We start from the raw sequence: 19,930 nt of genomic DNA, 5'->3' as shown, positions 1-19,930 counted from the left end.
AGGCTGGTTTCACACGGGCAATAAAAAAAAAAAAAAAAAAAAAAAAATCGCGCGAGGTGTGTTGCAAGACGCACAAGTCTCGCGCAAATATGAACCCCATTCATTTGAATGGGTTCATATACATGAGCACTGTTTTCCTGCATGACACCGCGATGATATGTGAAACACATCGCAGCATGTTCTATCTTCCTGCAATATTGCCCTAATGCTGCCGCCGGCACTATTGAGAGCAATGGGAGAACTCTTTGATCCTCTGTGATAGCAGCGGATCCCTTCAGCCACGGTGTGGGTGATGGGATTCCTCATGAGGATGAAGGAATCCCCTGCCACTGCTGTCACAGAGGATCGCCAAGTTCTACCATTGCTTTTAATAGGGCCAGCTTTGCTGACGCCCCCTTGAAAGCAATGGGATGAAGGGATTCCCCGCTGTGATGCAAGGCTGTTTTCACATGAAAACGCCTCGCATCCACGGGGCTTTCATCACATAGTGGAAAGTACGATTCCGGGCCGTGATATCACCCTTGCGGATGTGAAACTAGCCTCTGATTAAATTTTCAACACAAAAACACCATTTTAGGTAAAAGTAATTTGCATTTTTGTTATCGCATAAGCACAAAACTGATAGTCATTAACTATTTAAAATTCAGACATGGAAAATTATAGAAGTGCTGACATTCATGGTTTATTATTACTATTTTATAGAAAACAGTCTATATACAGCATCTACAGTAGATTAATACAAAATATACTATATATACACTGAGGTCATGCCAAAATGGAGTAGAGTCAACATTAAAGAAAACAAGTTCTGCTAGGCATCCAGATTACATTTTTGTTTTGTTTTACACGTTAATCATCTGGAGATAGGTAAAGATTTGTTCAGCCTAAATTGTCAAATGATACAATTATAATTCTGTAAGTCTAGACAATAACCTTACAACATTGCTTCTACCTGTACTCTTAAGTGATCTACTTCACATTGAATAGTCATACATGTTGCAATACCCTACAATATGTACACATACAACATACCATTTTATCCTAGAAATGACTGTTTCAAAAACACCGTCCTAAGCAAACACTATTAGGGCTCCTGCACGCGAGCGTGACATAGACGCAAGAGGATGATGTGATTGCACTTTGCAAGTACATGTGATAGCACTCCATTCAATCATTTCCATGCACATACTGTACTTTTTTGCATTGCCGTCCAGTTCATATTGGCGTGGGATACATCCGTACCAGTTTTGAACTAGCTTAGCAGCCCAATTCGTCCCTGGTGTTGGTAATAGACTAACATCGAGGCTCAATAGGAGTCTATTTATTTCTATTGAGCCTTGGGTGCACAAAAATAGAGCATGTCGCGTATTTCTCCTCTTCCCGACGGAAATCTACATGCAGAATGTGAGGAAACCCATTGAAATTGATGGGTGCTATTGTCCGAGATTTTGTTTGCACAAAATCACCCGTTAGAAGGAGCCCTTAGGCTGGGTTCACACAGGGCGGATTTGCCGCGGAAAATCCGCCCGCGGCCGCTAATTTCGGGATTAGCCAGCCATGTGGATGAGATTTCTCAGAAATCTCGTCCACACGGGACGGCTAATCCGCTGCGGCAAATCCGAAATCCGCAGCCGCGGTTTCAACAGATGCAGCATGTCTATTTACTTTTTTTTTTGTTTATTTTCGTCGCGGCCACGCTCTCCTTTATGGGAGCGCCGGCCGCAACGGAAAAGCAAGCGGCCGGGCCGCTTCAAAGCCACCGCGGTTTCTCCCGGCGGAAATCTCGTGGTTTTTGCTGCGGCCAAACCGCAAGATTTCCGACGGGAATCCGCCCTGTGTGAACCCAGCCTTAGGTTGACTTTTTGCAGTCCTTACTATGCATAAATTAATCTTCCAATCACAAGCGGAGTCTGACACTGTAGGATCCATTATAAACTTGCATCAGCAGGAACTAGAAGTGTACCGCCAATGTAAGAAATATACTGCACTTGCAGACTATAATGTGTTTGGGAAGGATTTTTATTTTCAGTCTTTTTTCCCAATGGAGCAGTGCAACCAGTTTCCTGGAATGCCTTCAGTTAAGGGTTTACCAAGCTTATGTCATGAACAGGTTACATATCTTATTAAAAGGGAGTTATTCACCTAAAATAACCCCTTTTGTAAGCCAGCTCTCTTTACATAGAGCAAATCACAAGGGGTTCTGCAGCTGGTACCCCTGAGGATCAGCCATTATTCTTGTAGGAAATGGTCAGCGCATCTCAATATGTAGATGTAGCATTGCAACAAAAACCAGACAGGTCAATGCAATCGTCTTTCACATAACGATGTATGGTTGCGAAAGTTGGATGCTCAGAAAAACAGAGAGAAGGAAAATTGATACGTTTGAAGTATGGTGCTGGAGGAGAATGCTACGGATACCTTGGACCGCCATGACCATGAACAAGGTAGTGTTAGATCGCGTCAAAACGAAAATATCATTAGAGGGCCAAATCATCAAACAGGGGCTTTTTTTTTTTTGGTCACGTGATGCGCGCTAACTCACTGGAAACTGTAATGATGCTTGGCAAAGTCAGTGGAAAGAGAAGATCAGGACGACAAAGAACAAGATGGCTAGATACAATCAAGGCTACAGCGAACATGTCAATTGCCGAATTGAAAGAAGCCTTGAAAGACAGAAATGCATGGAGAACATTGATCCATGGAGTAACTGAGAGTCGGATACGACTGAACGGATATAATCAATCATCAGTATTATATAACACCCACTAAAGCCAATGGCAAGCCATGTAATACATGGTAGTGCTAAGTCCTCCAGATTGAGAGCTGCTCTTTTCATTGATTGTCTGTCATGGCTAACACAGCGGGAACCTGAGTAGAACAACCTCAATTATGACATTATTTAATAGCGCATTTATAAACCGAGGGCTCCAAATGGACATCCGCTTTAAGTGATGTTAACATTGTATTTATGCAGTTAAGAATTTCTTGAGTATGTGTTACAATTCTCCATTAATGCAATGAGAGTTAACTCGGTCACCTTCTGTGTTCTGTGGTGGAACCAGAATTGGAAGAATCCTCTGGTTCAAGTGGTAGAGATGGGGGTTTTGAAACTAGAGCAGCAGACCCTAAAATAAGATAAGAATGTTATGAATTCTCATCTATGTAGTTCTACAAAAACATGTTTTCAAGTGCACGGTCTCACCTGTAGGCAGAGTAGGAGCCTTACTATATCCTGCTGCAGAAGACATTGCTCTTCCTAAAGCTTGATTAGAGCCCAACGGTGTCTGTTCTGAACTAGGACCTTTAACCGCTGCACGCTGTTTAGCCTTCTGGTCTTTCGTCTGCTTTGTCCACACCAGACTCTCCCCAACTTGCAGAGCAGCCCCCAACTTCTGTGACATGTCAATCATCTGGAGAAAGTAAATCTTATTTGCAGTACATTTTATAGAATGGTAACAAAGTAATTGATTTTGAGTAATGTCAGGAGTATGTGTGTTTCCCCCGAGGCTCGCACAGAAATAGGACATGCCGCAATTTGTTTTACGCACATGTTTTCACATAGTGAAATTGCGGGTGTCGGCATAGGATTGCACGATCTAATGCAACCCTATGGCAGCGGGCACAGGCGGAAATTCTGCGGGAAGTCCCACTGCAGAATTTCCGCCCATGTGCAGGGGGCCTACCTCAGGGGAAACCACAAAAAGCTGAACACACAGAAAACAATTTTTTTTATTATATACATACAGATATATAGACAAGTAATCTATGATAGAAATCCCCTTCTGCTTCATTCTAATGTCCGGACCATCACAGGAAGATACAGTCAGGACATCACAACCAAGTTCAATCCGCTGGTTGGTTCTCCAGAGGAAGGGGAATGATATTAATGTACCTCCATAATGCATTGAGAATACTTGTCAATGCCGATCCTTTAAAGGGGTTGTCCCGCAAAAGCAAGTGCAGTTAAACACTTCTGTATGACCATATAAATGAACTTTGTAACATACATCGTAACATACACTTTGTAACATGCATGCACAGAAGACCTGTGCGGTGCGAGCACGCCGGAGCGGGCCCATTCAACGGGACAGAGAGGCAGACTGCGCACGCGTGTCTAATCAAGGCAGAAGAAGGCTTCGGTCAGCGCCATGGAGACGGGGACGCCAACACCGGGGGGGGGGGGGGGGGGGGTAAGTATATAACTTCTGTATGGCCAATATTTAATGCACGATGTACATTACAAAGTGCATTTATATGGCCATACAGAAGTGTTTAACTGCACTTGCTTTTGAGGGACAACCCCTTTAAGCTTCTGGTGGTCTTCGAGAGAAGCTGTTGTGATTTCAGAGTATGCTTGGTGCATTTAGCATCTTCCCCCTCTTTGGTACAAGTAAAATGACTTGGCTTTGTTCCTATATTATAAATGTGATGCCATTTCTACAATCTGAGCAGTCTCACTGACTGTAGTGGGTTCTCTCAAAGGTTTTGCGAAATCCTACATTAAAGGGATTTTCCGTGGAAATACTATTGATGACCTACAACACAGAGGAAGGGGTGGAAGCCTCCGCTCAGACCTCTGTGTAGTGACCTGCGCTTATAACTGCAGGCACGGCTGCAGTTACAAGCGCCGGCCACTACATGGGAAGTAGGTGCGGAGGCTTCTGCTCCAACCTCTGTGTATTTGGAGTGGAAGCCACCACGCCGATCTCCCATGTAGTGGCCGGCGCTATACAGAGGTCAGCGCAAAGGCTTTCCACTCCAACCTGTATGGTATTGCTGTGCTGACAACATGCGCCTGCACAGCTAATTGGTCGGGGTCCCAAGCGGTGGACACTGGCCAATCAACTATTGATGAACTATCCTGATGATAGACCATCAATAGTAATAAACTGGAAAACCCCTTTAAATTTTGTTATTTCACTAAATATTTAGTTCGCGTTTTGTTAGGATTTGCTTTTTATTCGTACCTCAGGGTCAAATTCAGTTGAAGTCTCTCTCAGGACACCGACTTTTCGCTCTAGCTCCTGGTACTGGGCCAGAGCGCCCTTCTTATCACCCTGATTGTACAGCAGAATAGCAAAGTTCAGATTCACGAGGGGGTCTGTCCTGAGAGGGAGAGAAAGTGGGTATATGAATAAAGTAGAGAAATGAAATCCAGGTAAAGAAATAGGTGTTTCCAGGAAAGCAATGTCGTGTTCACTCACTGGTCGAGGCTGGCTGCCTGTTGGTATGAGCTCTTGGCATTCTCTGTATCTTCCAGGTATGTTAGTGACACTTAAAGAGAAAACATGGGATAAGAATATCAGTAAGTATTAGCTACAACAGTACGTCTAGTGAGCCATATTCTGTATAGATTACCTGCCAAAAGCATGTAAATTGTTGCGTTTCCATGGTGTAGGGAGATGGCTGCACTCAGGAAATGGAAGGCTGAGGCGTACTGCTGCATGCTCAGGTGAACAAGCCCCAGATTATATAGCACTCTCCAATCAAATGGGGAGAGGTAAAGAGCGCGCTTCAGACAACTGATGGCCTGGAAGAGAGATCCCAGTAATGAGCAGGTGTGGAATAACAGGGCGCACATACAGGATTCACAGAGAGAACATGGAGTTTATTTATCAATAAAGCTCTTTCAATGTTCACATTTAAGAGCATTTCTATCTAGATTCCAATTACTAAAAAGGGTTTTATACCATGTGTACAGCCCATTTAACAACCACTCTGTACATTTTGTGCTCAGTGCAGTAGTGGTCACGTTTTTTAGCTATATCATCACCCAGGAACAGACAAACTGCAGTAGTTTGATGGGGAAAGGGAAACAATTTGGAAAGGTCTGTTGTGTAAAAAAAAAAAAAACCTTTTATTAAGAACGCATAAATTATACGTTTGTGCTTGTTTTGTAAATACACCAGTGTATAGAAATACAGAAATCTAGATGCCACCTAGTGTTCTAATAGACTTCTGATATCATGATTGATTGCACAAACATTTATGTGTTATAGTGGTATATTAGTGAATGATTATAACCGGATACTGTTATCAGATCTTTCGTTGGCGTCACCACCTCCCATTCAAATTGCATAGGTAAAGTTATGTCATTCAATGCCACTCTTTAGACACCTAGAAATTCAGCAAGACTGTCCGAACTAAATGCTGCTGCGCTACTTGCCATGTGGGGCGTCCCCCCTACCTCTCCTGTGTGAATGCAATGGTGGAGAGGGGTGGCAAGGAAAAAAGTAAAAGATGAATGGAATTGACTACTCTACCCACTAGTTGAGGGCTAGATGAGGTGTCATTGCTGTCGTGCCATCTCAGGATATCATCTGTATGCCAACTAAATAAGTGCAATTTACCATTAAACATGGCAAAATGCACTGCTACTTCCCAGGATGAGGATTATCAGTAAGTATGTGACCACTGTGTATTTGGAAAAGGGTTGAAGTTATGTTCAACTGCAATTGTGATCTCATACTTTACAGAACTGCTGATAGGCTTACGTAGATGAATATAAATTACACAAAATCTAAATCTTGCCTAACTCTAAAGATACTGGGACAGATTTACTAATGCGGTCTAGTAGTTATACAGTGAGACAGACTACACAGCCTTACAGGGAACCCATCATGACCTTTGAGTCCCATGAATTATATTATGGAGCTCATGAGGTCAGGGAGCGGGATGTCCGGGGAGCATTGTTTTATACTCACCAGGCACCCCATTGCTGCGCTTTGTCCCTTTCAAGTTCACACACGCCGGCAGCATGACTCCTGTGCGTGCATCTCCTATTCAGCTCCATGGCTTTGTCTAGCTTGACAAAGACTACTACGACGGTCGAAACGTCGCATTCTTTATCTGTGGATGGTTCGATAAAGTAGGCTGTTTTAAGCCTAAAGAGGACACTTTGATGCTGTGCAGCTTTTCTGCAATTATCTGGTCTGTATCAGGGGGTCAATTGGAGTCCTGATCCTATATCGAGCGTGCATGCCAACTTTATTTCCCTCCCCCACTTGTGTGGATTTGTGCGATTGTGCTGCTGGCAACTTTTTTTTTTTGCTGCAAGTGCAAAAGGAGTCACACTGCCGGCGCATGTGGACTTTAGAAGGACACCGTGCTGGAACGGGACACCCCGTGAGTATAACAATGCTCCCCGGACATCCCGTTTCCTGACCTTTGAGCTACATAACAGTTTATGGGGCCAAAAGTCATAAAAAGATTCCCTTTAAAATGTGACAGATTAATCACAATGGCTTATGTTGGATGCCAAATCTTTTTTTATCTTTAGATTGTCTAGTCTAACTTTATATCATCGATTAACTTGGTCTTCCACCAGTTTTTGCCCCAAAAGTTTGGCACACGATGTCACTTTTAGGCTATGCCCCTTTCTTGATAAACCATATCTCCTTCCATTAAGGCCACACCTCTTTTCAGACAAAAGTATATAAAATACATCATAAATGTTGTTCAAAGACTGCAAGTCTGCTTTCTGGCACATTTTCAATACTAAATCTGCCCCATTGTTGCTTTACATCATTATAGCTGTGTGAATGATCTAGTGTGTTGAAAATAAAAAGCCATTAATTCAAAGGGATCGTTATTGGACAAATAAATTAAAGTGACTGAATAGTTTTAATGAAGGCATAAACAGAAGAATCGTTAAATGTTCATATCCCATGTACCATATGTTAATCATGCCTATACGGAAAAATCATAAATAATAGACCCTTTTAGAAGAGGTAATGTCATTTTATGTGCATTATTCTGTCTTTCACCATAAGAAAGACTCTTGTTCAGACCCTGAAGATTAACTGAACGCATTGTGTAGATCCACCTCTTCTCAATCTGAAGTAATTTCTCATCCAGATCTCGTCCCTTGAAGCTTTATCTGGCATGTGACATTTTAATAATTTCCAACTGGCCTACAAAGCAGATAATAGACTGCAGCTCTTAGGGCCCATTTATACGGCCATATTTTTAGGCCTTGTGCAGTCAGTGTATTCCATGGACATCACATGGCCCCATAATAGCCTATGAGGCTACTTAGAATAATGACTTTTCATGTCTTTTCGCTGCATACCCTAGTCTTGTCCATTATCATGGATGAGAATAAGATTCCATGTGTAGTGTCCAGAATCAGACAGCACATGGGCAGGTGTAGGTGTGCTGTCCAATGCAAATTGCGCCTGAGTTTTATTTTGAGTGCAACATGCATACAGCTGTGGCAATTCTGCCTAAGGCCAGCGACAGACGAGTATTCTGGCCGCATTTATGAGTCCATAATACAGAAGGTGTCCAAGCGTGATCGTGGGTCTGCTGACCCAAACTAGGAGCATTATAGGAATCTATGATGAATCCACTTCGGGTGAGTTTCAAGTCTTAAGCATATTGCACATCAGCAATGTAATAATAAAAAGATATTTGAGAAAGAATAAACCGTAAATATCCATTCTTACCGCTACATATTTCTTCTTCCCATAAAAGCACATTCCAATGTTGTTCCATAGCGGGGAGCTCTCTGGGACACTAGATGCAGCAACTCGATACTTACTGAGGGCAACATCATAATCTCCATGAGACTGCATCATACAGCCAGCTGCTAGGATTCCCTTCAATGTAAAGAAAAACTGTCACTAACTTTATATAAGGTTTCAGTTTTATAGCGTATAGTACCACACTTCTAATTCATGGACTATAAATTTCTAATGCAATACACAAGCAAGCAGTGTGCATTTTGTATGGGTCCACTACAGAAAAAAATACATTGCATTACATGATTCATTTACCTTGTAATTGCTGGGGTCATATGTGAGAGCATTCCCAAGGTACTCAAAGGCTTTTTGATACAGACCATTCTGTGGTAAAATGTAAAGAGTGAGTGTCTAAGCAATGAAAACACTGTGTTACATATATTCCTGAAATTTAACAGAGAGTAATCTAGAAACTAGTATGATAGACATTTGAAGGTACCTATAGATTGCGACACTATCTTTAGGTTTGGGGGCTCAAAAAAAAAAAAAAGACCTGTGCTCTCGTGGATGACAGTATTTGATCCTTCTGTTATGTCCATAGACAGGTCTTTGGTCCCCCATTTCGCAATTCGACAACTAAAGAGGTCTCTGGTGAGTTTCAAGCTAATTGACATGGTAGGTATTATATCCAACCCTAAAAGACCTTAGTTTCCATTTTTTAGCCCACAACAGTTACAGTAGGCTTGACCATATTTGTATAGCCCATGGCATCTTAGATGGAAACTTGAGGTGCTCTATGGACACACTATACCCTCGTATACATCAATCCCATATTTTTTTTTACTAAAAACTCTCCCACTAAAGGGATGGTACATGCTTCCCAGATCTTGGAGGAATTTCATTCTTACTACTACAAGCTCTATAATATTCACGAGCAACATGATACCTCTGCGGCTCCATAACAAAGCGATATTAGGAATTATTTGGATGTCAATGACCTGGGAAATATCCCTACTGGTGTTACCCATACCCATAGGATTTCTCTCCTACTGAACTAGCTCTGGTTATACAGCAGCTGAAAGATTTTAGAAGCTCTGTGGTGAACTAATATCCAGTCCTTCAGACATTGAACACAGTTTTTCATGGCTGCCCTTTCCCTCCTCAGTCCCTGCAGGCGCACATCACCGTTATTCCTTTACCAGGGAAAGATCTCTCAACCTGTAGCAGTTTTTGTCCCATTTCATTAATTAATGTGGATGTCAAGACATTCTCAAAATGATAGCTCTTAGATCAGAGGCGCAACTTGACGCTTCTTGGCCTCAATGCAATATATGTAACAGGGCCCCCAATTTTAATGCTTTGTTCATAGCACTGGGCTTCCTATATAGATAAGAGAGGCCTTCCTGGCCTCCTACGGCTCCTGGGCCTGGGTGCAACCGCATCCCCTATAGTTACGCCCCTGTCTTAGATTAAGTCCTTACATCTCAACTCCTGTACAAAAAGGGCAAGTGGGATTTGTATTGGGAGGCGAGGCCAGGGACAATACCATAAAGACCATTATTGATCACCAAGGCTCACAGAACCGATGACCCTCTATGACTCCTAGCCATAAAAAAGGGTTTGCTAGAGTTTGCTGGCAGTTCCTGGAGGAGACCCTTATGAAAATAGGCTTGGGGCCTAGATCACAGTCCTTTATCATTGACCCTCAACACAAGTAAGGGTGATTGACTCCTTATCAGCTCCCTGTCGGATTAGAAATTTGACGATACAGGGCTGCCTCATCTCCAAAAACTTGTACATTTTGGTCATGGAATCGTTACACAAAACACCATGTAAGATGTCCACAGATATTAACTCAGAGATGACCATTCTCTCCATGATCCATTTCTCAATGCAGGAGGGGTCTCCCGAGACATTTTCTTATGGCCGCAAAACAGATAATTTCAAGGCTCTGGAGGTCAGTCACTCCCTCATCTAGGGTACATTGTGTTGAGGCCCTGGACTTACTAAGATATATGGAAGAGGTAAGCTCTTTATAAAACTTTCACTCCACCTGGGTTACATTCTAGATTTTAGGGATTCACCTGCTTTTTCGACTTGCTTATCCAACAGTACCCTTCCTTTTTGGCCACCTTCGGAGACACCATAAAATTCACTCTCTCCCTTTACTGACCTGCTCTTCCTTTCTCCATTTTCTTCACTAAATTCTTCCTATCTATTATTGTTGATCTATTTTATGCAGTTAAATTATACTGGAATCTCCTTATCACTTTCTCAATTTTTGTATGTATATATTTTTCCTTGTTTGTATAAAGGATTACTGCTTTTTCATTATTGTACTGTATGTTGTGAACATTTTTGTGATGTCAGACTCCGAATAAATATTTTTTTGAACCATAAAATTCACACTGCATGTCAATTTCACACCACTTTTTTCCCACTCCATGTGGATGAGATTTGTAAAAGTCTCATCTGAATTGTACAAGGGCTTCTGCACACTTGCGTTTTCTTAATGCTGCGATATCGCTGCATTTTTCGTGCGATTGTCAATCGACTTTCTAATGTTAAAAACACATCGCACAAAAATTGCAAAGCACAAACTTGCGATGCGTTTTTAGCATTAGAAAGTCCCATTGACAATCGTGTTTAAAAAAACGCAGCGATATCGCAGTGTTAAAAAAAACCCAAGTGTGTAGCACCTTAGGCTTCTCTGGATAAATGCCTGTGCATAATGACATCAAACAAAAAGTGCAATTCAAATGCTTGCAAATTATTGCATATTTTACACACATTTCAAAACATATAAAAAACAAAAGTGAGTGAGAAGGAGCCCATAAAACAGAAGGGTGATCGAAAGCAATTCTTTCTCATCACCTGTAAATACAGTAGTCCAAGTGTGGTTAACAACTCCGTACTCTCTGGAGACATCCTTAAAAAGAAAAGAAAAAAAATTAAGTTTCGTAGCTTCCACTCAAATGGGGTCTTCTGGATTTATGCAAATTAGGCATAACAGATTGGTATCAAAACGTACTGCAGCATTCTAGTATACTTGTTACTGTGTTGAAATTTCTCTTCCTTTTCAAGATCTTTGCTTGCTGTCAGGGAAAAGAAATAATCATTGCATATAATCAGAAGCTGAAAACCTATCCTGATGATGTACCGCTCGCACAGTTGCTGGAACGTTGAGCAGCACAGTTCTATAACTTTTTATGAACTAGTGAATACATAGGTTAAACGTATAGATAAAATGTTTGGTGGGCATTACAATTAGTACATCATACACTGTCCAACTAAAAGTCAGATAAAAGGCATTTTACAGTGCCATACTTCAAGGCCTGCTGTAATGGGTTGGGTGGCAGTAAAATCAAGTCTTTAAAAGTCTATTAAAATTTCAAAAGGTTTTATTGTCACAAATTAGTTTTTCAGCCACAATAAAAGGAATGGGCTTAGAACAGGGAACAAATGAAATGACCCCCATGCAGGGACTGGTGCGCAAATATTAAGTTGTACATAGGACAGGAGAAAAGATAAAGAGAAATGCGGAAGAAGAAAACGTTAGGACATCTATCACATGTATTTTTCCTTGTAGAAAACAGCATGCATTCCCCAGTGCTCCCCACGGCATATCCAACCGCGACCCTTTTCCTGTAGCTCTTAAAAACGTCTTTAAGTCCTATAGAGAAGCTCACAGGCAAAATACCAGAGAAATGTCACACTCTGATCACACGGAGTTTTAAAAAACAAACCTAAAGCACTACAATGCCGAAACAGCATCCACATTATGGTGTGCTCCATAATGAACAATCATTGAAGAAAGTCGCATTAAAAAAAAAAAAAGGATAGTTGGGGGTGGTGGTGGTGGTGGGGGGGGGGTTAAAGAAAACACAGCGAGAAGGAAAAACTGGTACAGACGCCAGAAATAATCAGGATGTGAAATCACCCCAATAAAGGCAGTACATGAAATGTGAAAAATGAGTAATTAAAAGTAATTAATAGCTGTATTTTCTTCAAGATTAAACATATATTGACTCAAATTAGGTAAAGCATGCAAGAATATTAACCCCTCAACGACCTATGATGGGTATATCCATCAAGGTGGTACAGAGCGGGCATGGGACCCCATACCCATGATTGGAGCTAGCTCAGATTGCGACTGTTTAACTGCGTAGATGCCGTAACACTGCTGATTGGTTGGCATGGCAGCTTGGGGCCTAGTGAAGGCCTGTAGCGGAGCTTAATAGGCCGTCATCAAAAGAACAATATACTGTAATACTGAAGTATTGTAGTAAGCCAGCAAATTATCGCAAGTTCAAGTTTCTTATGGGGATTTAAAAGGAATAATAAGTTTGATTTAAAAAGAATTAAACGGTGCAAAAATGTTATTTAAAAAAAAAAAAAACAAAAAAAAAACTTTACCAGTTTTCACATATAAATTATGTTTGTTTCTTCTAAGTGTTTCAATATTTGTATCTCCACATTCCGAAAAGTGAAAATATCAAAATATTGCATTATTGGTGAACATCGTAAAAGAAAAAAATACACAGTGCCAGAACTGCATTTTTTTTGGCATGCAGTCACTAAAAAGAAAGAAAGAAAAAAAAAGTGAATAGAATGTAAATCGAAAACTGTATGTACCTCATAATGGTACTAATAAAAACTACAGCTCAATCTGCCAAAAACAAGCCCTCACACAGCTCCATCAATGAGCAAAAAAATATTATGGCTGCCAAACTAAGGCTACAGATTATCAATTATCAGTAATATACGAGGTATAATGGGGTGGTCCTGAGTCGGACGATACTAGAATCCACCGGATATTGAACAGAAATAGGATACCCTCCTTTGCTGAACTTAAAAACCTGCACCAAGAAGTCTCACTCTCATGGTTCTCATACATGCAACTTTCCAATTTTCTCACACCAACATAGCCAACTCTGCATTTAAAGCCCCACTGACTCAGTTTGAGACTCTATTCACTAAAAGAACTACAAAATATTGAGCAAAGCATTTCTACTGTCCCACAAGCTGCCCAGGCCTATAAAGCCCAGGAAAGAATTCTAAGCTAATAACAAAGTGGTATTGATGCCCGGCACTGCTACATCGTATATATCCATCTATCTCACCAAGCTGCTGGAGATGCGGCTCGGGCACTGGTACCATGCTGCACGTGTGCTTGGTCTGTCCTTCACTTAGATCATTTTGGAACATAGTGTTCTCCACCTACACAAAAGTCACCAGAGGATCCATTCCAGGGTCTCCTCAGATTGCCCTGCTCTCCATCCTCCCAGGATCTATCTAGTCAGTAAAGACAGATCTCTTGCGCCACTTCTTAACCACAGCACGTGCTGTTATCCCCAGACATTGGAAGACTCCACAAACACCAACTACCCGTGAGTGGATACAGGAATTAAATAAGATTATGGCAATGGATGGGTTAATGTCTGAGGATTCAGACTTCCCAAAGAAATGTATTGTAATATGGAGCCTTTCGTTAGAGTTTCAAAACACTTCTGATTTTCTGGCCTTGTTAAACTTCCCCTTAAAGCAGTGGAGATGCCTCATGGTAACTCCCAATTCGATCCTCTGATATGTGTTTTTTTTAAATAAAGAAATTAATTATTTTATTATTATTTCTTTTATTCCTTTCCCTCCCCCACTCGCTCTTCTTTCTTTCTCTATCTATCCGCTTTCTGATAAATTCTACTACTAAGTAAACAATACTAAACCTACTTAGAGTTCAATATAGTTATGTTATAATCTGGAACTACACAAACACACGTCAGGGAAGCGCTACCGGTGTAGACTAGGAGTTTATCAGGTTAAAATAGATATAACACTCTAAAAGGAGTGCAATAACCAAGACAAAAATGAGATGGACTCACCCGGTGTTTGGCGAGTGCCCCTGTGAAGAGGCCTCACCAACACCTCCACTTCCTCGTTAGTATATAAATCCCCTGGCTCGTCCGTTAGGCTGCTGGGCTTCTGTGTCCTGCTGGATAGCAGGACCCACTTGGAAGATCCGTAAGATGAGAAAAAGTTGCCCGCGCTCTCAGGACCTGAACACCAGGATCAGGCTACAAACATCACTCGCTTCAAAGTTTTATTAGTACAGACTGTGCATACTCAGTGCAACGCGTTTCGTCGTACCCCACGACTTTATCAAGCACTAGATAGTGCTTGATAAAGTCGTGGGGTACGACGAAACGCGTTGCACTGAGTATGCACAGACTGTACTAATAAAACTTTGAAGCGAGTGATGTTTGTAGCCTGATCTTAGTGTTCAGGTCCTGAGAGCGCGGGCAACTTTTTCTCATCTTACGGATAATCTGGAACTAAGAAAGTGCCTCCTTTTAGGATGTTAACATGGATGCTTAGTGAGCTCTCTAATTAGAATAACTACAGTAGAACCGATCCATAGATCAGGCAATGAGAAAGTTAAAATTAACTTCTAAGTTCTAGGGAATTGTTCTTGGCCTATAATAAAATGTAAAAATTAACGAATCATAAAATCAAAAAGGATAAAATATGTTTTGAAATTACATATAAAAAGGTTTACCATTTATGTTACCTTTGTGCTATTTATTTTAGAATATTCACAAAACTTTAATAAAAACTGATGAAACATAATAAATCCGTAATATACATAGTGCATTAGCAGTAATGGTTTTCAAATTCATGTATTCAGTGTTGGCATATTTCGTAGTGCTTTTAGTGTGCTATTACACCATTTACAGGTTAGTGTGTTCCTTTCAGCCACTCTAAGTAACTATGTGCACCTATATACATACATTTATTTCACTTTGGATGTGCTGTCTGGTTCCTTTTGTACTATCTTTAGGACAGCCTATTAGTATCAAATCAGTGAGGGTCCAACATCTAGCGCCCCTGTCAATCAGTTGACTGAAGGGGATCTTTATTGTTTACCAGGCACAGCCACTACCAGAAATACAAATTTTGGCCTGAACCAATGATGAGATAGGTTTGTCCCAGACTACTTCAGATTAGGCGCAGTAGCTTAACAATTGTTACAGATCACAGCTCTGTCCATTATAGCGACCCTGACTGAAGGGTCGCTTTAAGGTTTCATGTCCACGGGGAAAATCAGGCCCGCTAAGGATTCTCCATGGAGAATCCGTAGCGGGTCCCTCCTGCCCCGCGGACATGAGCGCTGAAATCAGAATATACTCACCTGCTGTGGGCCGTGCGTGTCTTCCCTTCTTCGCGGCCGGATCTTCTTTCTTCGGTCCAACGGATGTGCTCAGCACGCCGGCTGCGTGCATGCGCCGAGCACATCTGCCGGGCCGAAGCAAGAAGATCCGGTTGGGAAGAAGGGAAGACATGCACGGCCCGCAGCAGGTGAGTAAATTCTGATTTTAGGTCTCCCGCGGATCCGGACGGCTTCCATAGGCTTCAATAGAAGCCTGCGGGAGCCGTCTGCGCGGGGGACCCGCACCAAATGGAGCATGGTCCGGATTTTTTCCTTCACGCGGATCCGCGTCTGCAGGGAAAAATGACATCCGCAAGTATAAGTATGTAACTACCTGCGGGTGTCTAATGCATCCCTATGGGGAGCGGATCCGCGTGCAGGAAAAACGCTGCGGATTTTAAATATTAATTTACAAGTGGACATGAGACCTAATGGAAGTCGGTCACTATTTTTGGACCTACAAACTGACTATACTATATAAGGTGGACTGTTATGTGGAATTTATAGATACCTTTATTTCTTTGCAGCGTGGATCCACTGTCTAGATATCAGTCTTTAGATTTATCCCGGTCCACCACTACCTGTGGTCCAGGCTTTCTAGCTTTCCATTGGTTGAATAACCGCCTCATTCCGCGCTCCACCCACTGGAAATGTCATGCATTCCACCATCACTGTGCTTGCACCGCACTGATGAGGACTTATGTGCGTGATGTCAGTCCGGGCTGTGAAGGACCCACAGCGCATGCACCTGCTCGCTCAGTGTTCCACAAGAGCAGCAACGGTGGAATGCATTATGTCTCGCGAGGGTGGAGCTGGAGATGTCACTAAGCGTGGGATGGGGTTTTTAAAACGATGATGAGGTAGATAGCCCGGACCGCAGATAGTGATGAATCGCCCACCGCTAATTTGCATAGGGTGCAGTATAAATCTAAAGACTGATATCTCGACAGTGGAGCACACTGCAAAGAAATAAAAAGGTACCTACCGATTCCACATAATAACAGACATTGAATAGTATAGTCAGTTTGTAGGCCAAAAATAGGTGACAGACTTCCTATAAGCATAAGCCATCAGTTTAGTAACTCCAAAAACCTTTTAATTATAAGGCAAGTATTAATCTTATCCGTTTGGATCTAGAACTTCAGAAATCAATTCAGCTAGAAAAATATATTTTTGGGCAGCAGATACATTAGGCAAATACTCACTGCAGTGCCTGCAAGTAGGTCTGGATAGCACCCTCTGTGTCTCCCTCCATAAGCTGGATCTTTCCCAGGGTCATGGCGCTGAGCTCTTGTCTGTGCAACTGAAGAGCAAGATTCAGCTGCTCTTTACTCTGTAGAGAAAATAGAAGTAGTTTAATGGGTAGTTTTACAAAACTGTCTAAAAGCAAATGGCGTAAGAAGCCACTTAATGGTGCAGCCACTGCCATATTCCTACATAAGCTACTGTACGCATCTACAAAAAGAACTTTCCTCTATTGCATCTCAACTGAGCAAGATTTGCTTTGTGTAAATCTGGAAAACACTGGTACATACAGAGTCCATAATGCATTAGGCTGTGGTCCAATGGAGTGAAAATCCCACAGAAATCTCGCGGCATGACCGCAGCGGGTCCGCATAGAAAATATCGTGAAATTTCCGCAGCAGAAATGCAGGTTAGCGGCTTGGCCGCTTGTATTCCACTGCGGCCATCTCTCCTCATAGAGAGGAGAAAGGCCGCTGCGAAAACGGCGGTGCAATGGACAGGCCGCAGCTTTGAATTCCATACGGCATGTCAATTTCAGCGCGGCTTGGCCGCAACAGCTTCTCTGCAGCGTTTGCACGAGATTTTTGCAAATCTCATCCACTTTGCTGGTTAGGCTCGGGCTTAAGATTGCCAGCGGAATTTCCATACAGAAATTCCATGGCAATTCCGCCCAGTGTGAACCCAGCCTTCAAACTGAGAACTCAAAGAAAAAAAATACACATCTATTGTATCATTTACATCTCCAATCAATTCACCAGCTGCACCTCAAAGTTCAAAAATGAACTATAAAATACCAAAAGGTACAAAAAAACTTATCCCCTCCCACCAGGAATTTATTAGTTGGACATATTGCATATCAGCAAGTGTACTGGTTTGTGTCAGGTCCTTGATGGCAATACAGCAAGGCTCAAAGAACTTTACTTTGTTAGTACAACTACTACAGTGTAGGAGTCTTAGCAGAAATTACATAGAACAGAATAAATTGCTCCACAGGCTTCTTGTATGGTTATGCAAGTGAATTATTGTCTTTATTGGACAGATAATTCACTGTTTTGGAACCATAGAATGTATCATGAAACTTAGCAAGCCTGGACATTTAACATCCTTTGTCATGCTTGAAAAACAAGAAAAATATAAAATCACCCATATGCACCAAGAATACATATCTGCAGTACAACTATACACAATGTCAAGTATACTCATACACTCCTCGCTTTCTATCACTGAGCCAGTTACTTACCCACTTACACACATTCTTGCCCAGACCAAGCATTATCATTTTATATACCAACTATTTATGCCACAATGTATCAGATGAGTTGGAAAAGTCAAGATATACAAGATCCCATGACTCTCGGGGGTCCAATCTAGAACTTACCTCCTCATAGAATCAGATTGATTTGACATGAACAACCCTCCACAAACCCATGCTGATATGGAGTTATACAGCTATTTTTCCTGAGGTACTCCAGGATAGCATCTCTTAGACCCTTCAAACAATTTACCAACAACTGAAGTTAGACTTAACAACCTGTAGTTTCTGACCACCTTTTTGAATATTGGCACCACATGGGCTATGTGCCAATCCAGTGGAACAGATCCGGTCAATATAGAGTCCTCAAATATAAGAAACAATGGTCTGTCTATCACGTTACTTAATTCTCTTAGAATCCAGGGATGGATGCCATCAAGACCTGGCGACTTGTCCATTTTAGGTCAAACTGGTAACATTTAGTGGAGAATTTACTTCATCTCTCTGCATCTTGTTTATTGTCTATACTGTTATTTATGAGGACATTGTCCCAGTGAGTAAGGTTAAAGGGGTTGTCCCGTGAAAGCAAGTGGGGTTATACACTTCTGTATGGCCATATTAATGCACTTTGTAATATACATCGTGCATTAAATATGAGCCATACAGAAGTTATACACTTACCCCCTCCGGTGCTGGCGTCCCCGTCTCCATGGCGCCGACTAAAGCTGCCTTCTCCTTCTCCTGTTGAATGGGGCCGCTACGGCGTGCTCGCGCTGCCGAGGTCTTCTGCGCATGCACAGACTAGCTCTCCGGCGCGAGCACACCGTAGCGGCCCCATTCAACAGAGCAGAAGACCGCACAGCGCAAGCGCGTCTAATGGGAGGAGAAGACAGCGTTAGTCGGCGCCATGGAGACGAGGACGCCAGCACCGGAGGGGGTAAGTGTATAACTTCTGTATGGCTCATATTTAATGCACGATGTACATTACAAAGTGCATTAATATGGCCATACAGAACTGTATAACCCCACTTGCTGCCACGGGACAACCCCTTTAAGGCATCTCTAAGACAACCGAACTTTGCCTTTCTAAAGTTTAATATTTTTGTAGTTCTCCGATAAGGTGCCCAAGTAAAAGGCAGATTTCAATATCTAATATAAAAAAAGCCTAGAGGGCTTTTTCTTGCACCACTCTTTGACTCCTTTGTGAGACCTCTTGTGGGCGATTTTGATGTCAATGGATTTGTAACATCTTCACCACCGCCATTAAATTCTGAAATGAGAGTCTGATACAGCGAGTCACCTGTTGGAGCAGGTCAAAGTTCCCAATGTTAAGTCTATGGGCACGCGGTTAGGGAGAGTGAAGCGTTGCTAAGAGACATTGATATGAGGCTGAACAGCCGTTAGCTCTGCTTGCTGTTCCCCTCACCAACTAATTCACGCGGACCTGTGAATCACTCACCGCTCGAAGCACAGCTGATCCACTGGAGAGGTTTCTATAACCAGAAGAAAGTCGGCGAAAGCACTCCCCAAGCGCTTAACAGAGTCCTTTTCCTGCACAGGGCTCCGGCGCTTCTCCCTCTGTCGGTGGTTCTCTGAGTCCACAGCGCTAACTGCCAGGTAGACCCTCATCGGGTGAGAGCAGGGAATCTATGTGGGGAAAGCTGGCAGGGCTTCCAAGATGGTGTCCAGTCAGAGTAAAAATACAGAAAGGGACTCCGCAATGCTATGCGCGCGCACCCACCCCACACAGCTACGCGCAGATGT

The 19,930-nt window shown here is 42.3% G+C and overlaps 1 protein-coding gene across 1 annotated transcript in view; it reads right to left on the bottom strand.

Annotated features, from left to right (window-relative positions):
- Positions 1–671: 671 nt before the first annotated feature.
- Positions 672–19,930, bottom strand: part of BBS4 (Bardet-Biedl syndrome 4) — a 38,598-nt gene continuing 19,339 nt past the window's right edge. The window contains exons 8-16 of the mRNA XM_066592341.1: positions 16,875–17,002; positions 11,337–11,391; positions 8,778–8,846; positions 8,448–8,600; positions 5,359–5,530; positions 5,205–5,274; positions 4,968–5,106; positions 3,203–3,410; positions 672–3,125 (exon numbers count right to left, since the gene is read on the bottom strand). Of these exons, the coding sequence (XP_066448438.1) occupies positions 3,034–3,125; positions 3,203–3,410; positions 4,968–5,106; positions 5,205–5,274; positions 5,359–5,530; positions 8,448–8,600; positions 8,778–8,846; positions 11,337–11,391; positions 16,875–17,002 (1,086 nt within the window). The 3' untranslated portion in view covers positions 672–3,033. The remainder of the gene's footprint in view (positions 3,126–3,202; positions 3,411–4,967; positions 5,107–5,204; positions 5,275–5,358; positions 5,531–8,447; positions 8,601–8,777; positions 8,847–11,336; positions 11,392–16,874; positions 17,003–19,930) is intronic.

The sequence above is a fragment of the Eleutherodactylus coqui genome, chromosome 2 (genome assembly GCF_035609145.1).
Source record: "Eleutherodactylus coqui strain aEleCoq1 chromosome 2, aEleCoq1.hap1, whole genome shotgun sequence".
Taxonomy (NCBI): domain Eukaryota; kingdom Metazoa; phylum Chordata; class Amphibia; order Anura; family Eleutherodactylidae; genus Eleutherodactylus; species Eleutherodactylus coqui.
This window is presented reverse-complemented; position numbering and strand designations above follow the sequence as displayed.